General features: G+C 38.4%; 1 protein-coding gene across 1 annotated transcript in view; it reads right to left on the bottom strand.

The window, feature by feature from the left end:
* C3H1orf87 (chromosome 3 C1orf87 homolog) overlaps positions 1 to 8,221 on the bottom strand; it is an 82,295-nt gene extending 74,074 nt beyond the window's left edge. The window contains 2 exon segments of the mRNA XM_066264989.1: positions 4,148 to 4,273; positions 8,175 to 8,221. Coding sequence (XP_066121086.1) covers positions 4,148 to 4,248 — 101 coding nt within the window. The 5' untranslated portion in view covers positions 4,249 to 4,273; positions 8,175 to 8,221.
* Between the last annotated feature and the right edge of the window lie 11,900 nt (positions 8,222 to 20,121).

Below are 20,121 nucleotides of genomic sequence, written 5' to 3'. Positions count from 1 at the left end.
TGGCCCAAGCTATAAAGTGCTCCCTTCTCAATATTTCTCTCTTCTCATCTCTGCAGACCCAGACCTAGGGTCGGTAATGACCTTGTGGTAAGATGCTATATAGCCCAGGGTTCCTACACTGTACCTTATCAGTTTTCTTAACTCTTGTAGACAAATACTCCTTGACTCATCCTAACTTGAGTTATGTAATCTGTTTCCTCCTGAACCCGGACTTATACATTCTTGTGTAAATTTTTGAAACCAAACCATTCCATTAATTTATAATCGCTTCCACAGTATTGATTTGTATATGGAGATTTTATGCCAAAGTGCATGCACTTTTAAGACTTTTGATAAATATACCTAAAAACAGTAGGATATGAGTACTATTTTTTCTAAATGCTTGTCAACACTGAGTATTTCCATTATAAAAACATTTCCAATTTGATTGGTAAAAAATATCTCATTGAGGCCCTGGCCAGTTGGCTCAGTGGTAGAGCACCGACCTGGCATGCAGGAGTCCCGGGTTTGATTCCCGGCCAGGGCACACAGGAGAAGCGCCCCATGCTTCTCCACCCCTCCCCCTCTCCTTCCTCTCTGTCTCTCTCTTCCCCTCCCGCAGCCAAGGCTCCATTGGAGCAAAGTTTGCCCGGGCACTGAAGATGGCTCTGTGGCCTCTGCCTCAGGCGCTAGAATGGCTCTGGTTGCAACAGAGCAATGCCCCAGATGGGCAGAGCATCGCCCCCTGGTGGGCATGCCAGGTGGATTCCGGTTGGGTGCATGCAGGAGACTGTCTGACTGCCTCCCCATTTCCAACTTCAGAAAAATACAAAAAAAAAATAATAAATCTCATTGTTGTTTAAATTTTTTTTATTACCACTCAGGTTGAGCACCCTCCTTCCCTATATCTCGTGATCATTTTTATTTCTTCTTTTGGGATTTGCCTGTCTAGACCTTTGGAAAATTTTTTGAAACTGAGCTGCTTATCTTTTTTCTATTGATTTGTAAGAGCTCCTTATATATTAAGAGGATTTAATTTTTTACTGTCATACATATTGTCAAAGAGTTTTGTTTTTACCTTTTATTTTTTATTATAATTTTTTAAATATAGACTTTCAAGTAGTAAAGTAACTACTGTTAGTTCAGAGTTTCAATTTTTAGGATTAATGGGCACCTATTTATTTATTTATTTATTATTATTATTATTTTATAGAGACAGAGAGTCAGAGAGAGGGATAGACAGGGACAGACAGACAGACAGGAACGGAGAGAAATGAGAAGCATCAATCATCAGTTTTTTGTTGCAACACCTCAGTTGTTCATTGACTGCTTTCTCATATGTGCCCTGACCGTGGGCCTTCAGCAGACCGAGCAACCCCTTGCTTGAGCCAGAGACCTCGGGTTTAAGCTGGTGAGCTCCGCTCAAACAAGATGATCCCGCACTCAAGCTGGCGACCTCGGGGTCTCGAACCTGGGTCCTTGGCATCCCAGTCCAACACTCCACCCACTGTGCCACCGCCTGGGCAGGCGGGCACCTATTTTTTATAACATTGATTTGATGTTCATTCATATAGTGCTATATCCTCTTATTAAAACTGCATGCCTATGTCTTGTGCTAGAGTCATAGGTCCCCAGTATCTCATGTTTCGTTATACTCTCACAATGCATATATTTCTGTTGATTTCATTTTCTTTTAGCTCATTTTCCTGCCAAGGCTCCCAGCATTCTACTACCTACATGTTTACTGAAGTGGTTTGTCTGTTTCCTTTCAAGTGGAGATTAAAGAATGTTGACTTAGAACAGTGTTACACAGAAATCCTCTCTACCTTCTTAACTCCAACCCGTAGAGTTTACATCAGTTGTTCAATCACCACCTGGTTGCTGTTTCTCCTATCTTAATACTATCTAGTCCAGATTATCTGCTTTATTTCAAAACTTTGTGAGAGATATGTGTCTAATGACTCCCTGAAATTAATAAATATGATGTCTTCATAGTTCCCTTCCTTTGGATTGAAGTAACCTTATCAAATAAAAGGAATGAAACCAATTTGACATAATCTCTCCCTTTAATTAACATGGACCAACCCTTAGTGACCATCTCCTTTGTGTTTTGTTTTCATGACTAGTATATTTAATTCTTTGGCCTGCTGTTTTGCCAGGCATTGTTCACAAGCCTCAAGTTCTGCAGTTTTATTACTTCCTTCTGTCTCCTTTTAAAAAATGAGAATATTTTTTCTCCTGTCCCCTGGCATATTTCTTCTCCATGAGCAATCGAAGATTATGCATCAGGGTTCCATAGTAATGTCTGCACGCTCTTTTAGCAACATGGGTCTATAGACTTGCCTTTAAAGCAACTAAAGGTTGTCTTTCTAGATATTTACTGTTAGTGTACACTGTGCTCTAATTTGTTTATCAGGCTTTCAATTTGTACAAGACTTTGTACACAGTACTAAGAGTAAAGTTGTGCGCAAAATGTTTATAGTTAAATGGGAGGGAACAGAAATGCATAGGAAATTGTCATAGAGTGTCATAATTCCTAAGGGGGTTACAGGAGTATAGGGGGAGACGACAGGAGAAGCTGGGGCTAATTAGACTTGCATTTTAGGAAGAGGATACTGGCAGTACTTGAGAATCAGGCTTCTCTGTAACGTTGCATAGGAGTCACCTGGGATTGACGAAAATGCACATTCTGACTCCGTATGTCTGGAGAGGGGCCTGAGATTCTGCGTTTCTACCAAGATCCCAGGTGAGGCTGATGGAGGTGATCCATGGATTACACTTCAAGGAACAAGGCTTTAGTGAGCGAGTTAGAGAATGAGAAGAGTAGAGGCAAGAAGCTGCCTTGGAATGCTGGTGAGCAATCCAGGGAAAAAATGGCGATGGCACCAACTAGGGGATATTTATCTCACTCTTGAAGCCTATAGATTGGTGTCCTTTGTAAAAAATATGTAAGTAGTTATGGAGTGTTTCCTTTCATCTGTCAGTGAGTGTACTGGATAAGCTCCAGAAAGAAGGAGGGCACTCAGTTCTAGTCTTCGTTCTTAATAACTGGCTTCACTTTAAGGCCTTCAAGGCCCCAGCTGCCTCATCTCATCTGTAAAATTGAAAACTGGTTTTTATGGGTTGAGTGTGTACTTCCCAAAAGTTATATGTTGAAGTCCTGACTACCAGCACCTCAGAATGTGACCTTATTTGGAAATAGGGTGATTGCAGATGTAATTAGTTAAGATGATGCCATGCTAGAGTAAAATGGGCCCCAAATCCAATTGTCTGGGGTCCTTGTAAAAGGAGGAAATTTGTACACAGAAACATCTACTACATATGTCATGTGAAGCTGCCACAAATGAAGGAAATACCAGGAGCAAGGAGAGAGACCTAGTACAGATAGATCCTTACTGTGCTGATTTAATTACCCTTTTATTTCCTGGATTCTCAGTTTAAAGAATAAGTAGGGAAAATAAAAGGCGCCTTCCTATAAGACAAAGGGAATTTTTCCCTATTTAAAAGGACAAGCATCCCTGTACCCATTCATTTCAGAACATATTAGATTCCTGAAAAGAAGGAGGGGCTTCTTCTCTTGTGACCCACCACAACTTTGGAAAGAAGAGCTAGTCATACCTTTCTGTGCCAAACATCTAGTTAATTATAGAGACATATGCGTGTCCTTCCTTAAATGTAGCTGTGATGACCGTGGAAGGGAAGAAAGGCCTCTTAGTTCTGCTCTGAGAAGCTTGGAGAAGTATAGAATAAGAAGTAAAAATCTTACAATTTAGAATTTATTATTAATCCCACTCCTTTAATTCATAACAAATTGACTAACAACTTTCCTTCCTTTCCCCCCTAAAATTACTACATATAGTAGATTACAAATCTGATGAGGAGAAGCAGCAATACTCTATTAATATTTATAAATGTCTAAATACTTATATTGCCCATCTATTTGGAAAATCAGCCCAAGTAATTAAGGAGTATGGAGAATTATACAGATGACAAATATCAGGAAAACTGCGCACAGAAATTATCAACACTATTTTATTTCTACTGTTACATCTTAATGACCTAATTTTCCATGAACAGCCTTGTTAAAATGTAAATTTCTAGATTAACCCTTCCCCCCAATTTCATTATCATTCAGGCAAAACAGATATTTTTCCAATGGTAAGCTTACATCTTGGGCTTCTCCACAAGGCACCGAAAGTGTTTACTTCCAATGATTTTCACCACAGGCATTGCATTTGACCCATGGGGAATCTTCCACGTTGAAAACATGATTCTTCTCAGAACTCCTCAAATCCTTGGGGTGGAAAATAAGTAAATCTCTCCTCTCAACTTTTCAGGCAACTGTAGCATCCTTGTCCATAATAACAACAATAAGAATAGTGGTTTTAATGCTTTGCCTATATTATCTCACTTAACACTCCCAATAAAAAACATGAGTAAAATAGTCTTAATTACCGTTATCATTCTTGTTTTACAGTGGAGGGAACAGGCGTGAATTAGTTATGTAACTAACTCAGTATCACATAACCAGTAATTAGCAGCATTGGGACTCCCATCTAAGAGGTCTGCATAATTGGTCTACTGAGCAACTGGAGGCCAACTTCCTCCTATCATCAGATGGCATTCTTGTGAGGTTAGGATGGTAACCAGGACTTCAGTGGGACATATGAAGATTTTATATTCAGCTCTGATGCTCAGTTTTCCCTTTACAAAACCTGGATAATTTCAATTTTATTCTAGGAGCTCAGGGTGAATCTAATGAAATAATGCATCTGAAGAAACACCATACATAAGAAAGAAGGTTTTTTGTTTGTTGTTATTGCTAATCTGCTTTTGAAACAAGTCAGTGGATCTGAACTTGAGATCTTGCACTAGCTAAATACTGTTTGTTTAAACAGGTCTGATGCCAAGGGGAATTTAGTTCTGTAAACTCTGCCTCAGACTGACTAGTCCAGTGTTTCCCAACCTTTTTTGTGCCATGCCCCACCTTAACCTTTCTAAAATTTTTATGTCCCCCCCCATGTAACATACATAATTTTTAACATTAAAAATTGATTTGTTCACTTAATAAACATAAATGATAGGTTCTAGGAAGAAATCACTATGAAATTGTTAACAAAACACAGTAAGTAAAATTTCAAAACATATAATGAAAAACAGAAATTTAAATTCCAAATAATTTTAATACAGATTTTTCTATATTAATTTATTATTTTAATTTAGTGTGATCCTTGCACTTGATTCTTGCTGCACAGAGATTTTATATTAGGTTCCAATTTGGTTAGCTTTAGTCTCAAGTCTCCATGTTGTGTTATATCCAGCCGATTTCTTTTTTTTTTTTTACCAATAAATCATTTACAGCACTAAATCCACATTCAGCTAAAAATGAAGATGGAAATGGTAGCAATAGTTTTCTTGCACATTTGGTTGAATTTGGGTATTTGATTTCTGTTTCCTCACAAAGCCATGCCATCGCTCCTTTGATATTAAATAAAGCTTTAACTGACTCATCATTTTGCAATTCTGTGAGTTCTTCTTGATACTGCATATTTGATATATCAGACAAATCCACTAACATTGGCTGCATCATCCATGTTGGGAAATCAATTTGTTTTAAATCAGAAAATCTTTCTTTTAAATCAGCCGATAGAATATTCAAATGATTGACAATAACAAGTAAAGCGGTATCAGTTACTTCACATTTTTGGAGCCAATGAAACTGTTGAAAGTTTTTGTTATTAATATGTTTCTGACATAACTCAATATTGGTAATGAAACCAAATATCTTTGCTTTTGCATCGACAAGAGTTTTATTTGTTCCTTGAAGTTGCTTATTTAATATATTTAGTTTTTCAAAGATATCGGCTAAATAACTCACAAATGCTTTACCATCTATTGTTAACAGATACTTCATTTCAGGTTTGTCGCTTAAAAAATCACTAAGAGTATCAAACAGTTCCATAAATCTTTTCAAACAGTTTCTTTTAGATAGCCATTTTACTTCAGTATGAAGTAAAAGTCTCACATGGTCTTCATTTTGTTCTTCACAAAATAGCTTGAAAAGACGCTCACATTTGGCACTAGCTTTAATAGCATTAACACACTTTATTACTGTATGTAATACTTCATTAAGAACAGGCGAGATGTTTTTAGCTACCAAGTTTTCCCTATGAATAACACAATGCACAAGAATCATTTCTGGATTCGCATCTTTCATCAATTTTAAGCAGCCATTTTTCTTGCCCATCATATTGGGAGCACCATCTGCAGCACAAGATGTTATATTTTTCATTGGTATATCATTGACATCTAAGTAGTTTTTTAGCTTATTATATATATCTTTGGAGGTAGTGGTGCTTTCTAATCTTTTACAGAACAACATTTCTTCAGCAAAATGTCCTTTATCAATATATCTTACATAAGTTATCAATACTGCCTCACTGTCTCTCAAAGTTGATTCATCCATTTGCAAGGAAAATTTTCTTGTTTTCAGCTTTTCAATAAGTTGTTTTTCAATATCCTCACTCATTTCTATTCTTCTGCTAAAAGAATTGTCACTGAGTGGCATAGTTTTTACATCTTTGTCATCTTTTTCAAGAACCGTTTTAAGAAATGCTGATATTGATGGTTTTATTAGATTCTCTCCTATAGTGTGATTTTCTCCAGTTTTAGCAATGAATAAAGAAATTTGATAACTAGCCTCAAGAACACGATTATTAGTTGAAGTATGAGCAGTAAATAGAGACTTGAATGTTGTTCTTTTTTCAAAATTTTTCTTTAAAGTTTTAAAGTAACTCAAATCTGAATTAATATGAGCACTATGTTTCACCTTCAAATGCGCCTCAAGATGACCTCGTTTCATTGATTCATTGATCAAGCATTGCTGGCATAAAAGACAAAAAGGAATCTGCTCATCATGAACAGTGGGTATGAACCCAAATTTTAAATAATCCTCTGCATATTGACAAGTTTTTTTCTTGCTTGCACCACTCATTTTACTATGGGCTATAAGAAATAAAAATAAGATCAATTAAAAACTAATATTAAAATATGTGTTAAAATATATTCAATGTGACATAGAGTAAACGTATACTAAAAATTCATATTTATTTAAATGTATATAACACATTTACTACACTACCACCGCAAATCAAAAGGTATCTATATTTTTTCCACTTGACAAAATTTTCTGGAAAGTTATGCTTCTAAAATTAAAATTGTTGTGCATACACTATTATAGCCCCAATAATATTTATAAAATATTAGTGCTTTCTAGCCCCGATGCAAGAAGTACTTAATAAAGAGTTTAATATTGATAAAAATAAAATCAAATACTTACCAATTATATCTATGCAATATATATATGTATATTTATTAAATCAACGAGCTTTTACAACAGTTTTGACTGACACTTATTTCAAATTAACACCAACTGAATGATGTGAAACACTACAGAAGTTGCGATGGGCCAATTCGGTGAGAATAACTGCGTTGTTTAGCGAGTTTTTAAAACGTCCAGGGTTCCCCGCGGCAGACAGCACGCTCCGCAGTGAACCCAGGACGAAGTTTACCTGACGACGCCAATCACCCAGTTGATATTTTGGTCTTGTCAAACGAAATTATACTTAATAATTATTTACCGCAATTATTTAAGAATTGCATTTTTTGTTAAATTTGGCACCGATATCTAGCATTGCATTTAAATGGCCCGGGGCGAAAGAGTTAGTCATGTTGAGTCCATTTTCAAATTGCCCCCCTTAACTATCAAATTGCCCCCCTGTGGGGCGTGGGCCCCACGTTGGGAAACACTGGACTAGTCCCTTCCCGAGCCTCTCAGATGGAATCGCCTTTAGAAATCATTCTAATCCAAATGCTTACTTCACAGACTAGAAAATTGAAGCCCAGAGAGGGTGTGTTATTTGAACCAAGTCCCACTGAGAATGAGAGTACATGTTTCCAGTACTGGGGTCTGATAGCTAGGCTAGTGTCTTCCTAAGACCCCAGCTTCACTTGGTGTGCGGTCTGCACTAAAACCTGCTCTATCACGGTAGCCCCATCCAGTGGGACCGCAACCTCTGAAGCTGTCTGGAAACTTCAAGGAGCAAAATTTATGAATGTGGAATCCCCTCTCTTTCCAGCATCTGTGCGTCAGTCCCGCCCCCTCTCCCAGGAGAGAGCAGAGGGGGTGTCCTTACCGCAGAATTTGCATTCCTCCACCGAGTAGCTCAGGAGTGGTCCTTAGGTGCTCTCCCCAGGAACCCCAAGCTGAGGGTGGGTAAACAGGGCGGGGAGGGACGGGATAGGAGGCTGCTCCAGCCTGGATTGCTAAGGACGCTGAGGGCTGTTGCTGGGTGGGGACCAAGTGTCTATCCACCTGGGAGAATCAGGGGCCCTCCTCCACAAGTGCCCAGGTTGTGTGGCTGTTGACTGGTTTATGACTTCTCAAATCTATGTTTTAGAGCTTCTTCAATGATCTGTGAGTACCTTCCTTGAAGCCCACGTAGCTCACCTCTCGTAATGCTTGTCCCTTTCTTTCCCTTAAACTCCTTTTCCCATTATGAGATTTGCATGTAGGTAGAAATCTTGTACTTATTGGTTCAAATCCAGGTTGCTCCATTGTACAGCTTTGAATAAATCCCTACATTTCCCTGAGATTCCTTTTCCTCATCTTTGAAATGGAGAAAAATCATAACATAAACCTAAAGTTAAGTTGGTGATGAAATAAAAAAGAATGCAAAAAAAATTTTTTATATCAATGTCAGATCCCTCATTTGAACCAGATAACTATTACCTTGTAAGTTAACAATTTCCAATAAAATAATATTAATTCTATTTTAAAGATTATGAAAATAAGTCTTGGGGTGTTGAGTAATTTCCCAAGATTCTACAGGAGCAATTGACAGAGCTGAGATTTGAATATAGACCCACATTACAAATATCCAGGTACTTTTTACTGTGCTAAAGACTTTAGCAAATGTGGGTAAAGGCACTTTACATTGACTCCAAAATGTTTTTTTCTCCCATCAGCAGCAGCAGCCTCAGCATCCATACCAGCTGCCTCCAGCCCTCTAGCTGTGCTGCGTTGTATGGTTTACTGTGCTATCTACTGGCATGCGCAGCCAGAGATGCATAATGCAGTCAGCTCCCCTCCAGGGATCTCCGTTTAGTGGGAAGGACACACAGGCACATTCTATGGTATACACAATGCCATGACACTCCTCCAGTCCAGCCTTCACACTGCCACCAGATCAGTCCTCACAAGGCCCAATTCTGATGGCCCCTTTCTCTAGTTCAATGTCTCAAAGGGCTCCCGTCAGACATGGAGGTTGTCCATGGTTTTAATATCTATGCCCTGACTTCAACCTTGTTCTCTGGCTTGATCTCCCATTATTTCTCCCAGGTTTGCTATTCTTCACTGTGACTTTTTATTTTATAACTGGAAATTTGTGCTTTTTAATCCCCTTCACCTTTTTGCTCATTCCCCTCACTGCTATTCATTTATTAAGTTCCATCTCAAATAATCAAGAATATGTACCTTAGGTCAAATTCTGGCTCCTCTTGTTCAATGTGATCTTGGGAAAACCACTTAACATCTTTATACTTTAGTTTCCTTTTCTGTAAAATGTGCATGCCTTTTTTTGTGGAAATTAATTGAGTTATATAAGTAAGGCACTTAAAACAATTCCTGACATGTAATGAGCAATATCAATGTTTGCTATCATCATTATTATAATTATCTGTCAAGAAGCCAAACCAAATCCCAGAAGCTGGAAATGATTTCTCCATTCTTTGTATAATTTGTGATTTCTCTCATAAAATGTGTCTTTCTTTGCCTGAAACAATGACTATTTGTTTGCATCAGTTTTCATATCTTCTTGGACTATGTGGTGGGCTGAACAAGGGTCCCCCAGATATCTACTCTTTACTCCCTGGAACCTATTAATGTTACTGCTGTGGTGAAAGAGATTTTGTAGATGTGATTAAGTTAACAACCTTGAGATGGGGTGATTATCCTGGATTATCCAAGTGGATCCTAAATATAATTCCAAATATTCTTAGAAAAGAGGGAGATTTGACAACAGAAGAGGAAATAGGAGATATAATAATATTAATTCTATTTTAAAGATTATGAAAATAAGTCTTGGGGTGTTGAGTAATTTCCCAAGATTCTACAGGAGCAATTGACAGAGCTGAGATTTGAATATAGACCCACATTACAAATATCCAGGTACTTTTTACTGTGCTAAAGACTTTAGCAAATGTGGGTAAAGGCACTTTACATTGACTCCAAAATGTTTTAACATAGAAGCAAGAGGGTAGAGTGATTTAAAGAAGGGCTCTTGAGCTAAGGGATGCAGGTGGCCTCCAGAAGCTAGAAAAAGCAAGGAAACAGATTTTCTTCTAGAGCCTCCAGAAGTCACCCCTTGACTTTAGCCCATTGAGGCTGATGTGGGGCGCCTGACCTTCAAAACTGTAAGAGAATAAATCTGTGTTATTATAAACCACCAACTCTGTGATAATTTATCATGGCAGATATAGGAAAGTAATGTAATACTATTGAAAGATCCATTTCTTAATAGAACTGATCATACTGTATGACTTAAGTAGGCCAAAGTTCTTACCAATGGCTGGTATACAGATATTGAAAGAAAAAAGAAGTCTTCTGTCTGTTGGGGTTACTAGACTGTGAGGTTTTGAGGTTGTTGGCCAATATCTACACCAACACAAATTGCCTTTTCAGTAGAAGAAGAGGAAGCTGGTCAGAGTTGAAAATAGAGCCCACGTAGAAAAGGGGAGGAGAGCAAAGATCATGAATCCAGCGGTGCTTCAAGTGAGATTCTAGCATTCCCAAACAGAAGAGGGATACCTTTTCCTATCACTTAAGTTGCTTTGAGATGAGCTTCATTAATCTTTACTCAGAGACCTGACTAATTCTCTTAAACTTCATGTTGATAGAGTTTATATATGGGATGCAGTTAATTAAGTGACATTTCAAGAGTCACGGTAGATTCTGTGATAAAGCTTGAAGGAGTAAATTGATTTTGATCAAATCTAATATTCTGCTGCTGAAGACAATCCTTTGACTTTATCTTGACTTCAAGGTTTATGAATGTCAGTTTGAACATGACAGTGGAGGGAGCTTTCCATTGTGCTGTACTTTCATCAGTTAGGATGTATTCAGATAAAATTTGATATATTTTTTCAGACCCCCCAAAATCTACTTTGTCATTTCCTAGTCAAATGACTTTGAAAAAGCAATTTCACTCTGTTATCTTTAAGGCAGAAACAAACAATTATCCTAAAGATTGCAATCAGGGTTAGATATCATTCTTAAAGCCCCTGACATGCAACAGGCTTCAAATAAATTGTGTCCTTGTTCATAAAAATAGCAGCCAATGTTTAGTGAATATTTATTATGTGCCAGACACTGTGCTAAGTGCTTTCCATTCATTATCTCATTTAATCTTCCCAAGAATGATATGAAATAAAAAAAATTAATATCCCATTTTAGAGATGAGGAATCTGAGGCTGAGAGAACATAAATCACTTTCACAAAGGAGCATAGCTACCTAGAAGAGTCAGGGCTGCAATAAAAACCCAGATGCGTCTGACTCTAAAAGCAGCCTTTATAGTCAGTACTCCACTCCTCCTCTGTGGATGTTAGTTAACCATTATTGTTATTGTTATTATTACTATTAATGTTGTCAAGGGCATTGTTTTAAGGCTCCAGGCCCCTTAGAGGGTGCATATTCTATGACAGGATACTTAAGGAATAGTGGCCTTTTTTAATCTGGGATTTTCTTCTTCACACTCTGCTCTGTGAAATGATATAACTAGGAAACTCTCTAGTGGTATATATTAAACAAGGCAAAACAAAAAGCTGTGCAATAAATGCCTCCATAAGATTAAATACTGTGGTTAAAACTGCCTTCCTTGAATTCAACAGCTTTAGATTACGAGTCACTAGAGAAAGATTCCGGAGAAACATCTTCATCCAATAGAGTAAGCTCTCTCTTTTTTTCCCCCCAAAGAAAGATGAATGGCTGTAATAAGAAAACCAAAGAATGCCATCTCCTAAAACTTCATGATTTTATGTTTACTGTCGAACAGAGTAAGGAAGAGAAAAAATAATGACTCCAGTGTTTTGTTTTTGCCCATATAAATCAAACTGGAATGAGTTTATAAACAGGAAGCAATAAAGCACTGTTCTTTTGAACAGTTTAATCATAGATCTATAAAAATGAGACATTTTGCAGTGAAGTCCCTGTCCAAAAAGAGAAGGAGCAAATACTGATATTAAATGGAGCCGTACTGAAAATAATAGGGGGCATGACACCCCTCCCACCCTACAAGAAGCATACAGAACCCAAACCAATGATCTTTATGACTAGCAGGGGATGTCAGGTAAAAAGATAAGCAAGGATAGGATGATTTAAGAATAGAATGTAAATATGGCCAAGTTTTTTTCTCTTTAAAATGCTATCATAGCTCTGGGGAAACAGGACTGTGTAGCGTACTGAGTAGAAATGCCAATTTGGGGGCATATATAATATATTAATTTGGTAGGGTTGCAGTGGCAAAGTACTGCAAAGGGGGTGGATTAAACAGCAGACATTTATTTTCTTAGGGTTGGAGGCTAGAAGGCTGAGAAGGTGTCACCAGGGTTGGTGCCTTCTGGAAACAGTGAGGGAGAAGTTGCTCCATCCTGTGTCCTTGCTTCTCATGATTCACTGACCATTTTTGAAGTTCCTTGGCTTGTGGATCTCTGCCTTCATGTTCATGTAGCATTCTCCTTGTGTATGAGTCTGTCTCCAAACTTCTCCTTTGATAAGGACACAGGTCATTTTGCATTAGGGACACATTCTACTCCCATGTGATCTCAACTAATTACATCTGCAATCACCTTATTTTCAGAAAAGATTACATTCTCAGATGCTGAAGATTAAGAGTTCAACATATGAATTTGGGGCAGGGGGCACGCTTTGCTATTCACTGAATGCTTGTGTCCCTCCTTTCCACTCCCCTCCATTCCTATGTTGAAGCACCACTCTACTCTCAATGTGGAACCTTTGGGAGATAATTGGACAAGGTTTAGATGAGGCCATGAGGGTGGAGCTCTTGTGACTGGATTAGTGCCCTTATAAGGAAATAAAGGGATCAGAGCTTCCTCTCTCCACCTTGTAAAGATAAAGCAAAAAGGTATACCTCTGAAAACTAGCAAGATGACTCTTTCCAGGGAGCAGATTGCCTGGCATCTTGATCCTGGACTTCCCAGACTTCAGAACTTGAGAGAAAAAAAATGTTTGTTGGGGCACTTAACTCTTTGAGTAGTGAGTTTTTTCATGTTTGCTGACCCCTGGGAGTGAGTTTTTTTTTTCAAAAAATGAAATTAGTTCCAATTACTCTGGATGGTCAGGAGGCATGAGGACATACATGAACATTCATACTACTCAAAGGGTTCATCTATTTTTTAATTTTAATTTTTGTATAGCAGCCAAACTGACTAAGACATGTTTCAACTTATATAGGTTGTGTTGCTTGGGTCTAAAATCTGGCTCTACACTTAGTATGGTGTTATTTAGGCAAACTACTTTGCCCTTCTGGAACTTTATTTCTTTTAGGTTAATACCAATACCTACCATCAATCATGTAAGGATAAAAGGGGTTATCTAATGTTTAGACTAGTGTTTGGTATATGGAAAGTGTTTGTTGCCATCAACCTTACCTCCTTAGGAGAATACAATGTTCTTTATTCTGCCTCCTTGGATTGGCTCTTGCTCACTTTCATAACTTCATCTCTCCTTTTTTCTCTTCCTGTTAATTAATTGACCCTGCACCAAGTCACCTGAAGTTTCTTAAACTTTCTGTGAAATTTTATCTATCATACCTTTGAAAAGGTTGCTGTTTTTGCTTGAAACATCTACTCATCCATAAGAAATGATGACATGGGATCATTTACAACAAAATGGTGGGATCTTGATAACATTATACGGAGTGAAATAAGTAAATCAGAAAAAACCAAAAACTACATGATTCCATACATTGGTGGGACATAAAAACAAGACTAAGAGACATGGACAAAAGTGTGGTGGCTACCAAGGTGGGGGGAGGGGGGATGTGGGAGCGAAGGGGGGAGAGGGGGAGGGGGAGGGGGAGGGGCACAAAGAAAACTAGATAGAGGGTGACAGAGGACAATCTGACTTTGGTTGATGGGTATGCAACATAATTGAATGACAAGATAACCTGGACATATTTTCTTTCAATATATGTACCCTGATTTATTGATGTCACCCCATTAACATTAATAAAAATTTATATATATAAAAAAAGAAACATCAGCCTCATGGCCCTGTTTGTAACTGTCAAATGTGACCAAGTCCATGAATCTGTCTGTTCCCAGCATGCCTTAGGCAGATGGTCTTCTCTCTTTATTAAACCTTCAGCCTGCATTCTTTTTTCTTTTTTTGTGACAGAGACAGAGAGACAGAGAGAGGGACAGATAGGGACAGACAGACAGGAAGGGAGAGAGATGAGAAGCATCAATTCTTCATTGTGGCACCTTAGTTGTTCATTGATTGCTTTCTCATATGTGCCTTGACGGGGGAGCTACAGCAGACTGAGTGACCCCTTGCTCAAGCCAACAACCTTGAATTCAAGCTGGTGAGCCATGTTCAAACCAGATGAGCCCACGCTCAAGCCAGCAACCTCAGGTTTTCAAACCTGGGTCCTTTGCATCCCAGTTCAAAACTCTATCCACTGCATCACCACCTGGTCAGGTTAAACCTGTAGTCTTCACACCTACCACTCCAATTGTAATTATAGTTTTAATATCTTTCTCCCCTGTTCAGTTGTTGATAGTAAATTCTATGTCTTCTTTATTGTATAGCCAGTTCTAAGCACACTGCTAGCACAGAGTATGAGATTATTAATATATGTTAAATATAAATATATAAAAATATGTATGTTAAGTATAGATATATTTTTATACTTAACATATATATTTTTATATAAATATAATATATGTTAAATATACATGTATAAAAATATATTAATATATAAAAATACATTAATATATATTAAATATATATGTTAGATAATTTGTAATAGTATAATACTAATTATGATAAGTAAACACAATTTAATAAATGATAGCATCTACTATTTAAGGTTTGCCATGTGCCAGTTCCTCATGTGTAGTATTTTATTTTATTTCAAAAATGATCCTATAAGAGAGATATTATTTTCTGTGTTCTACTAATGAGAAATCTGGCCTCAAAGTGTTGGATTAGACAGGATGCTTGGTGGTAAAGAGCATAAACTCCATGAACATCAACTCATACAAAAGGGGCATTTATCAGGGAAACCAAGTGTAGAAACATACCTAGGCCTCCGAAACAGTCAAGAAGATGGAGAATTTACTTTTACTAACCCTTGTCTCTGCTGCTTTTTGTGAATCAGTCTCCTTTTTTCTTTTCTCTGATACACATTGATGTTTTCTGATTCTCCAGATCATGGGAAAGAAAGTCGCCCATTACAATTCATGAGTTTATATAATTTTATTTGAGAGACTAGTAAACCCCAAACTTATTAGTCTCATTTATTAGGAGAAAATTGTTTGGCCTAGCTTGGATTAGGAATCTGAACCAATGAATTGTTGTACTGGGGAAAGGGAAATAATAGCAGAATCAAGTAGAAACTTGACTTGTACAAATCCCCTTCACTATGGGGAAGGACAGAACCCATAAAGTTATAAGATGCAGGAAACTGGTAGAGGTTAATTTGATAGGATGTTGGATAACTTGCTTAAGGTCTTGCAGCAAATAAATGGTAGAGCAATGATTCAAATTCACCTCTGTCTAACTCTAAAGCATTGCCTTTTTCTCTGGAAGTATATGATTTTAACCTCTATAGTATAATAAAAGAAGTCTGGAAAAATGTGGTTGAAATAAAAGCTTCTAGAGAGCCACTTCAGAATAGAAGTTCTAAACCAACAAAAAACCATTCTGGTCACCTCTGCCATGGGTCCCTAGATTTTAGGAACCATACTTGCTTTTAAGTGTTAACATTTAGAAATCACAGAATCTTAAGGTTGAAAAGAACCTTGCCTGACCTGTGGTGGCGCAGTGGATAAAGCATCGACCTGGAACGCTGAGGTCACCGGTTCAAAACCCTGCACTTGTCTGGTCAAGACACATATGGGAGTTGATGCTTCCTGCTCCTCCCCCTCTTTCTCTCTCTCTCTCTATCCCTCTCTCTCCTCTCTAAAATGAGTAAATAAATAAAAATTTTAAAAAATAACCTTACAAGTTATCTTGCTTAACCATTCTTCCACCCATCCAATTGAAGAATGGATTTTCTTTGTCACATTCTTGCTCAGTGATTCTGAGGGTCTCGGAGAGGTTGTATGGTAGAAGTATTAAGAACATTGATTATGAGGCCAGAAGGCTTGGATTCCAGTCTCAGTTGAACCACTTATTACTTGCATGTCCATGAATCTTAGTGTCCTAATCTGTAAAGGGAAGATAATAACTATATCACTCTTTCAAAGCAATATCTATTATGCACTTATCATGTGTGGGCCCTCTTCTACGTGTTTTATACTTATAACACATTTATAATCATCATCATTATTCTATGAGGTAGGGAGTATTATTCTCAATTAAAGAAACTGAGGCAGAGGGAAGTTAAGTACCTTGTCCTAGATCACACAATTAGTTTGAGGTAAGGCTGTGATTTAAACACAAGCAGTGTGGTTACAGAGATTATGCACTACCCACTATGTTATATATAGGTTCTTGGGAAGAGCAAGTGGTAAAACATACATAAAGGACAGGTCCTGCCATACCCTGAATTCTCTGTGAATATCGATGCTACTACTGCTGCTCTCCTCCCAGCTCTAGTCTTCTGACTACCAGCTACCAAGCCCAAGTGCCATAAACCCTCAATTCCAGAATGCTTCTGGAAAGGGGGGGGGGGGAAGCCTGCTCCATTTCCTAATAGTGCTTCATGACCTAGGACAAGGGTCCCCAAACTTTTTTCACAGGGGGCCAGTTCACTGTCCCTCAGACCATTGGAGGGCCAGACTATAAAAAAACTATGAACAAATCCCTATGCACACTGCACATATCTTATTTTAAAGTAAAAAAACAAAACGGGAACAAATACAATATTTAAAATAAAGAACAAGTAAATTTAAATCAACAAACTGACCAGTATTTCAATGGGAACTATGCTCCTCTCGCTGACCACCAATGAAAGAGGTGCCCCTTCTGGAAGTGTGGCGGGAGCCGGATAAATGGCCTCAGGGGGCCACATGCAGCCTGCGGGCCGTAGTTTGGTGACCCCTGACCTAGGAGGACATCATGTAGGTGTAGACTCTTCAGTGTTCAATAGCCCTAGCCACATAGGTGACCTGGGGAGAATCAATGCTCCCTCTTTGGGGGGTGGCAGTAAGAAAGCGATGGAGGCCCTGGCCGGTTGGCTCAGCGGTAGAGCGTCAGCCTGGCGTGCGAGGGAACCGGGTTCGATTCCCGGCCAGGGCACATAGGAGAAGCGCCCATTTGCTTCTCCACCCCCTCTCCTTCCTCTCTGTCTCTCTCTTCCCCTCCTGCAGCCAAGGCTCCATTGGAGCAAAGATGGCCCGGGCGCTGGGGAAGGCTCCTTGGCCTCTGCCCCAGGTGCTAGAGTGGCTCTGGTCGCGGCAGAGAGACGCCGGGGAGGGGCAGAGCATCGCCCCCTGGTGGGCAGAGCGTCGCCCCTGGTGGGTGTGCCGGGTGGATCCCGGTCGGGCGCATGCGGGAGTCTGTCTGACTGTCTCTCCCCGTTTTCAGCTTCAGAAAAATACAAAAAAAAAAAAAAAAAAAAAAAAAAAAAAAAAGGAAAGAAAGCGATGGAGACAAGGAGCGCTTCTTGACAGCATCCCCAAAAATCTAAATCGATTTTGTGATAAAACTGACTATATAGACATGACTGATATATCTATATTTATTAAATATTTATTGAGTATAATTTTAAGGCTCTGGATTGCGTTACTGAGGAGAAAATGATGAGTCATATTTAAATGTCCCTCTCACAATTACCAGGAGGAGAGGTAACGTATGCTCATAAATAACCATAATACAGGATAAAAAGTGAAAGGATTAACAAGAAATAAACATAAGAATTGGAAGAAAATTTACTTCAGAATAATGGGACTAGGGAAGATTTCACAGAAGGATTAGAATATAAACTGGGCCTTTAAAAACTAGGTTGTAATTTGACATGTAAAAAGGGAAGAGATGATGTGCTGTGCAAAGGGGATAATCTAAGTAGAGGTAAAAAAAAAAAAAGGAAAGGCAAGAAATTGTGCAATGTGGTCAAGAGTAGTGTTTAGTTTCATTTGGAGAATGGTGGAAGGCAAAATTAGAAAGGTAGCTTTGGACCAGATTGTAGAAGACCTTGAGTATCAGATTAAATGCATATATTATTTTTGAGAGAGTTGTTTGTGCTATTTTACAATATGAATGAAATTACCTGACCCACAGTATTAGTGAGGAGAGTTTAAGTTATACTGTGGTAAGAGGCAACACCTAAATCTCAGTGGTTCAACAAAACAACAATTTACTTTCATTCACGCAAACTCTGTTGTGGATTTGGGCTATTCTCCCGGACAATTATCTTCTACATGTTGTCTCAGCTATCTGGTCTCTGTGGATCCTATGACACCTGCACTTCAACACATGCTTCCATAATGGCTGTGACCAGAGAAGAATGTTTGGAAGATTATCCACCTTGAACTTGGTACTTTGTTCTAGAAGTCACATATGCACTGTTTCTGTGATTCACCGCTTGGCCAGATGAGTGACATGTCTCTACCTGATAAAATAGGGCAGTGGTAGGATTCAAATAATTTAACAACCGGCTCTGCCCTAATGACCGTTTCAAGTATAAAAAATACGATATACCGAAAGGTAGTTTATTATTTCATGCATTTAATACTTAAATAAGAAAAATAAAAGAGTTCACAAATCTAGATTTTGTTATAAGAAAGAGTTTAAAAATATAAACGAAAAAATATTAACTAATACCTCACAAAAAAACAATAAAACTGTTATTTAAGATATTTCCATATTGCTTCTTGATTGGCATCTCACTTGCTATTGTTTTCACCTGTGGACAGAATGAATATTACTATGGACACTTAGAATACTCTGTTGTGCAGAGTTTAAAAAAAGTAAGGAATGTAAATTTGTGATTTCCACATTGGGCAGCTGCCCAGGCGCCCACCTTAGAGAGAACCCTGATTACAAGTGCCATTTTAACAACTGGTTCGCTGAGCTCAACTAAAAATTAGGTATTGATTCTGCCAAACCAGTGTGAACCAGCTGAGTCCCACCACTGAAATAAGGGGCTAAGAAGAATAGTCTCTGTGAGCCTGGCAAGAGAGAAAGAGTGGATGCTGATGAGTCCTAGTTATATCTACCACAGCTACATTGGCAGAAAAATCACTATGATTTAGAACAAGGTTGTATTCACAAACAAAATAGAGATATGTAAGATTTTGAATTTACTATTAACAGAAAATTTCACATTTCAAAATCTCTCTCTTTTTTTTTTTTTATAGAGTGGAATGTAGAGCTGGTAGAGTTTAATCAATTAAAGTACCTGAGTTTTGAAGTCAGAGAGCTAAGTTCCTAACCCTATGAACTAATTACTCTGTGACTTTTGAGACTCAGTTTCTTCACTTTTCTTTTTTTCTTTTTTTTCTTTTCCAAGTGAGAAAGGGGGAGACAGAGAGACTCCCCATGAACCCCGATTGGGATTTACTTGGCAACTCTTGTCTGGGGCCAATGCTCTGCCCATTTGGGCCATGCTCACAACCCAGCTATTTTTAGCACCTGAGTTAGAGGCCCCACAGAACCAATCATCCTTAGCACCTGAGGCCGACGCACTCAAACCAATTGAGCCATGGCTGTGGAAGGAGAGAGAAAGAGAGAGAAGGGGGAAGGGAAGAGGTGGAGAAGCAGATTGTCACTTCTCTTGTGTGCCCTGACCAGAAATCAAACCCAGGACATCCACCTGCCAGGCCAACAATCTACCACTGAGCCAACTGGCCAGGGCCTCAGTTTCTTCACTTTTAAAGTGACATTGATAACAACAGAG

This window comes from Saccopteryx bilineata, chromosome 3, assembly GCF_036850765.1.
Source record: "Saccopteryx bilineata isolate mSacBil1 chromosome 3, mSacBil1_pri_phased_curated, whole genome shotgun sequence".
NCBI lineage: Eukaryota > Metazoa > Chordata > Mammalia > Chiroptera > Emballonuridae > Saccopteryx > Saccopteryx bilineata.
Note: the sequence above shows the minus strand (reverse complement) of the source record. Positions and strands in the feature narration are given on the sequence as shown.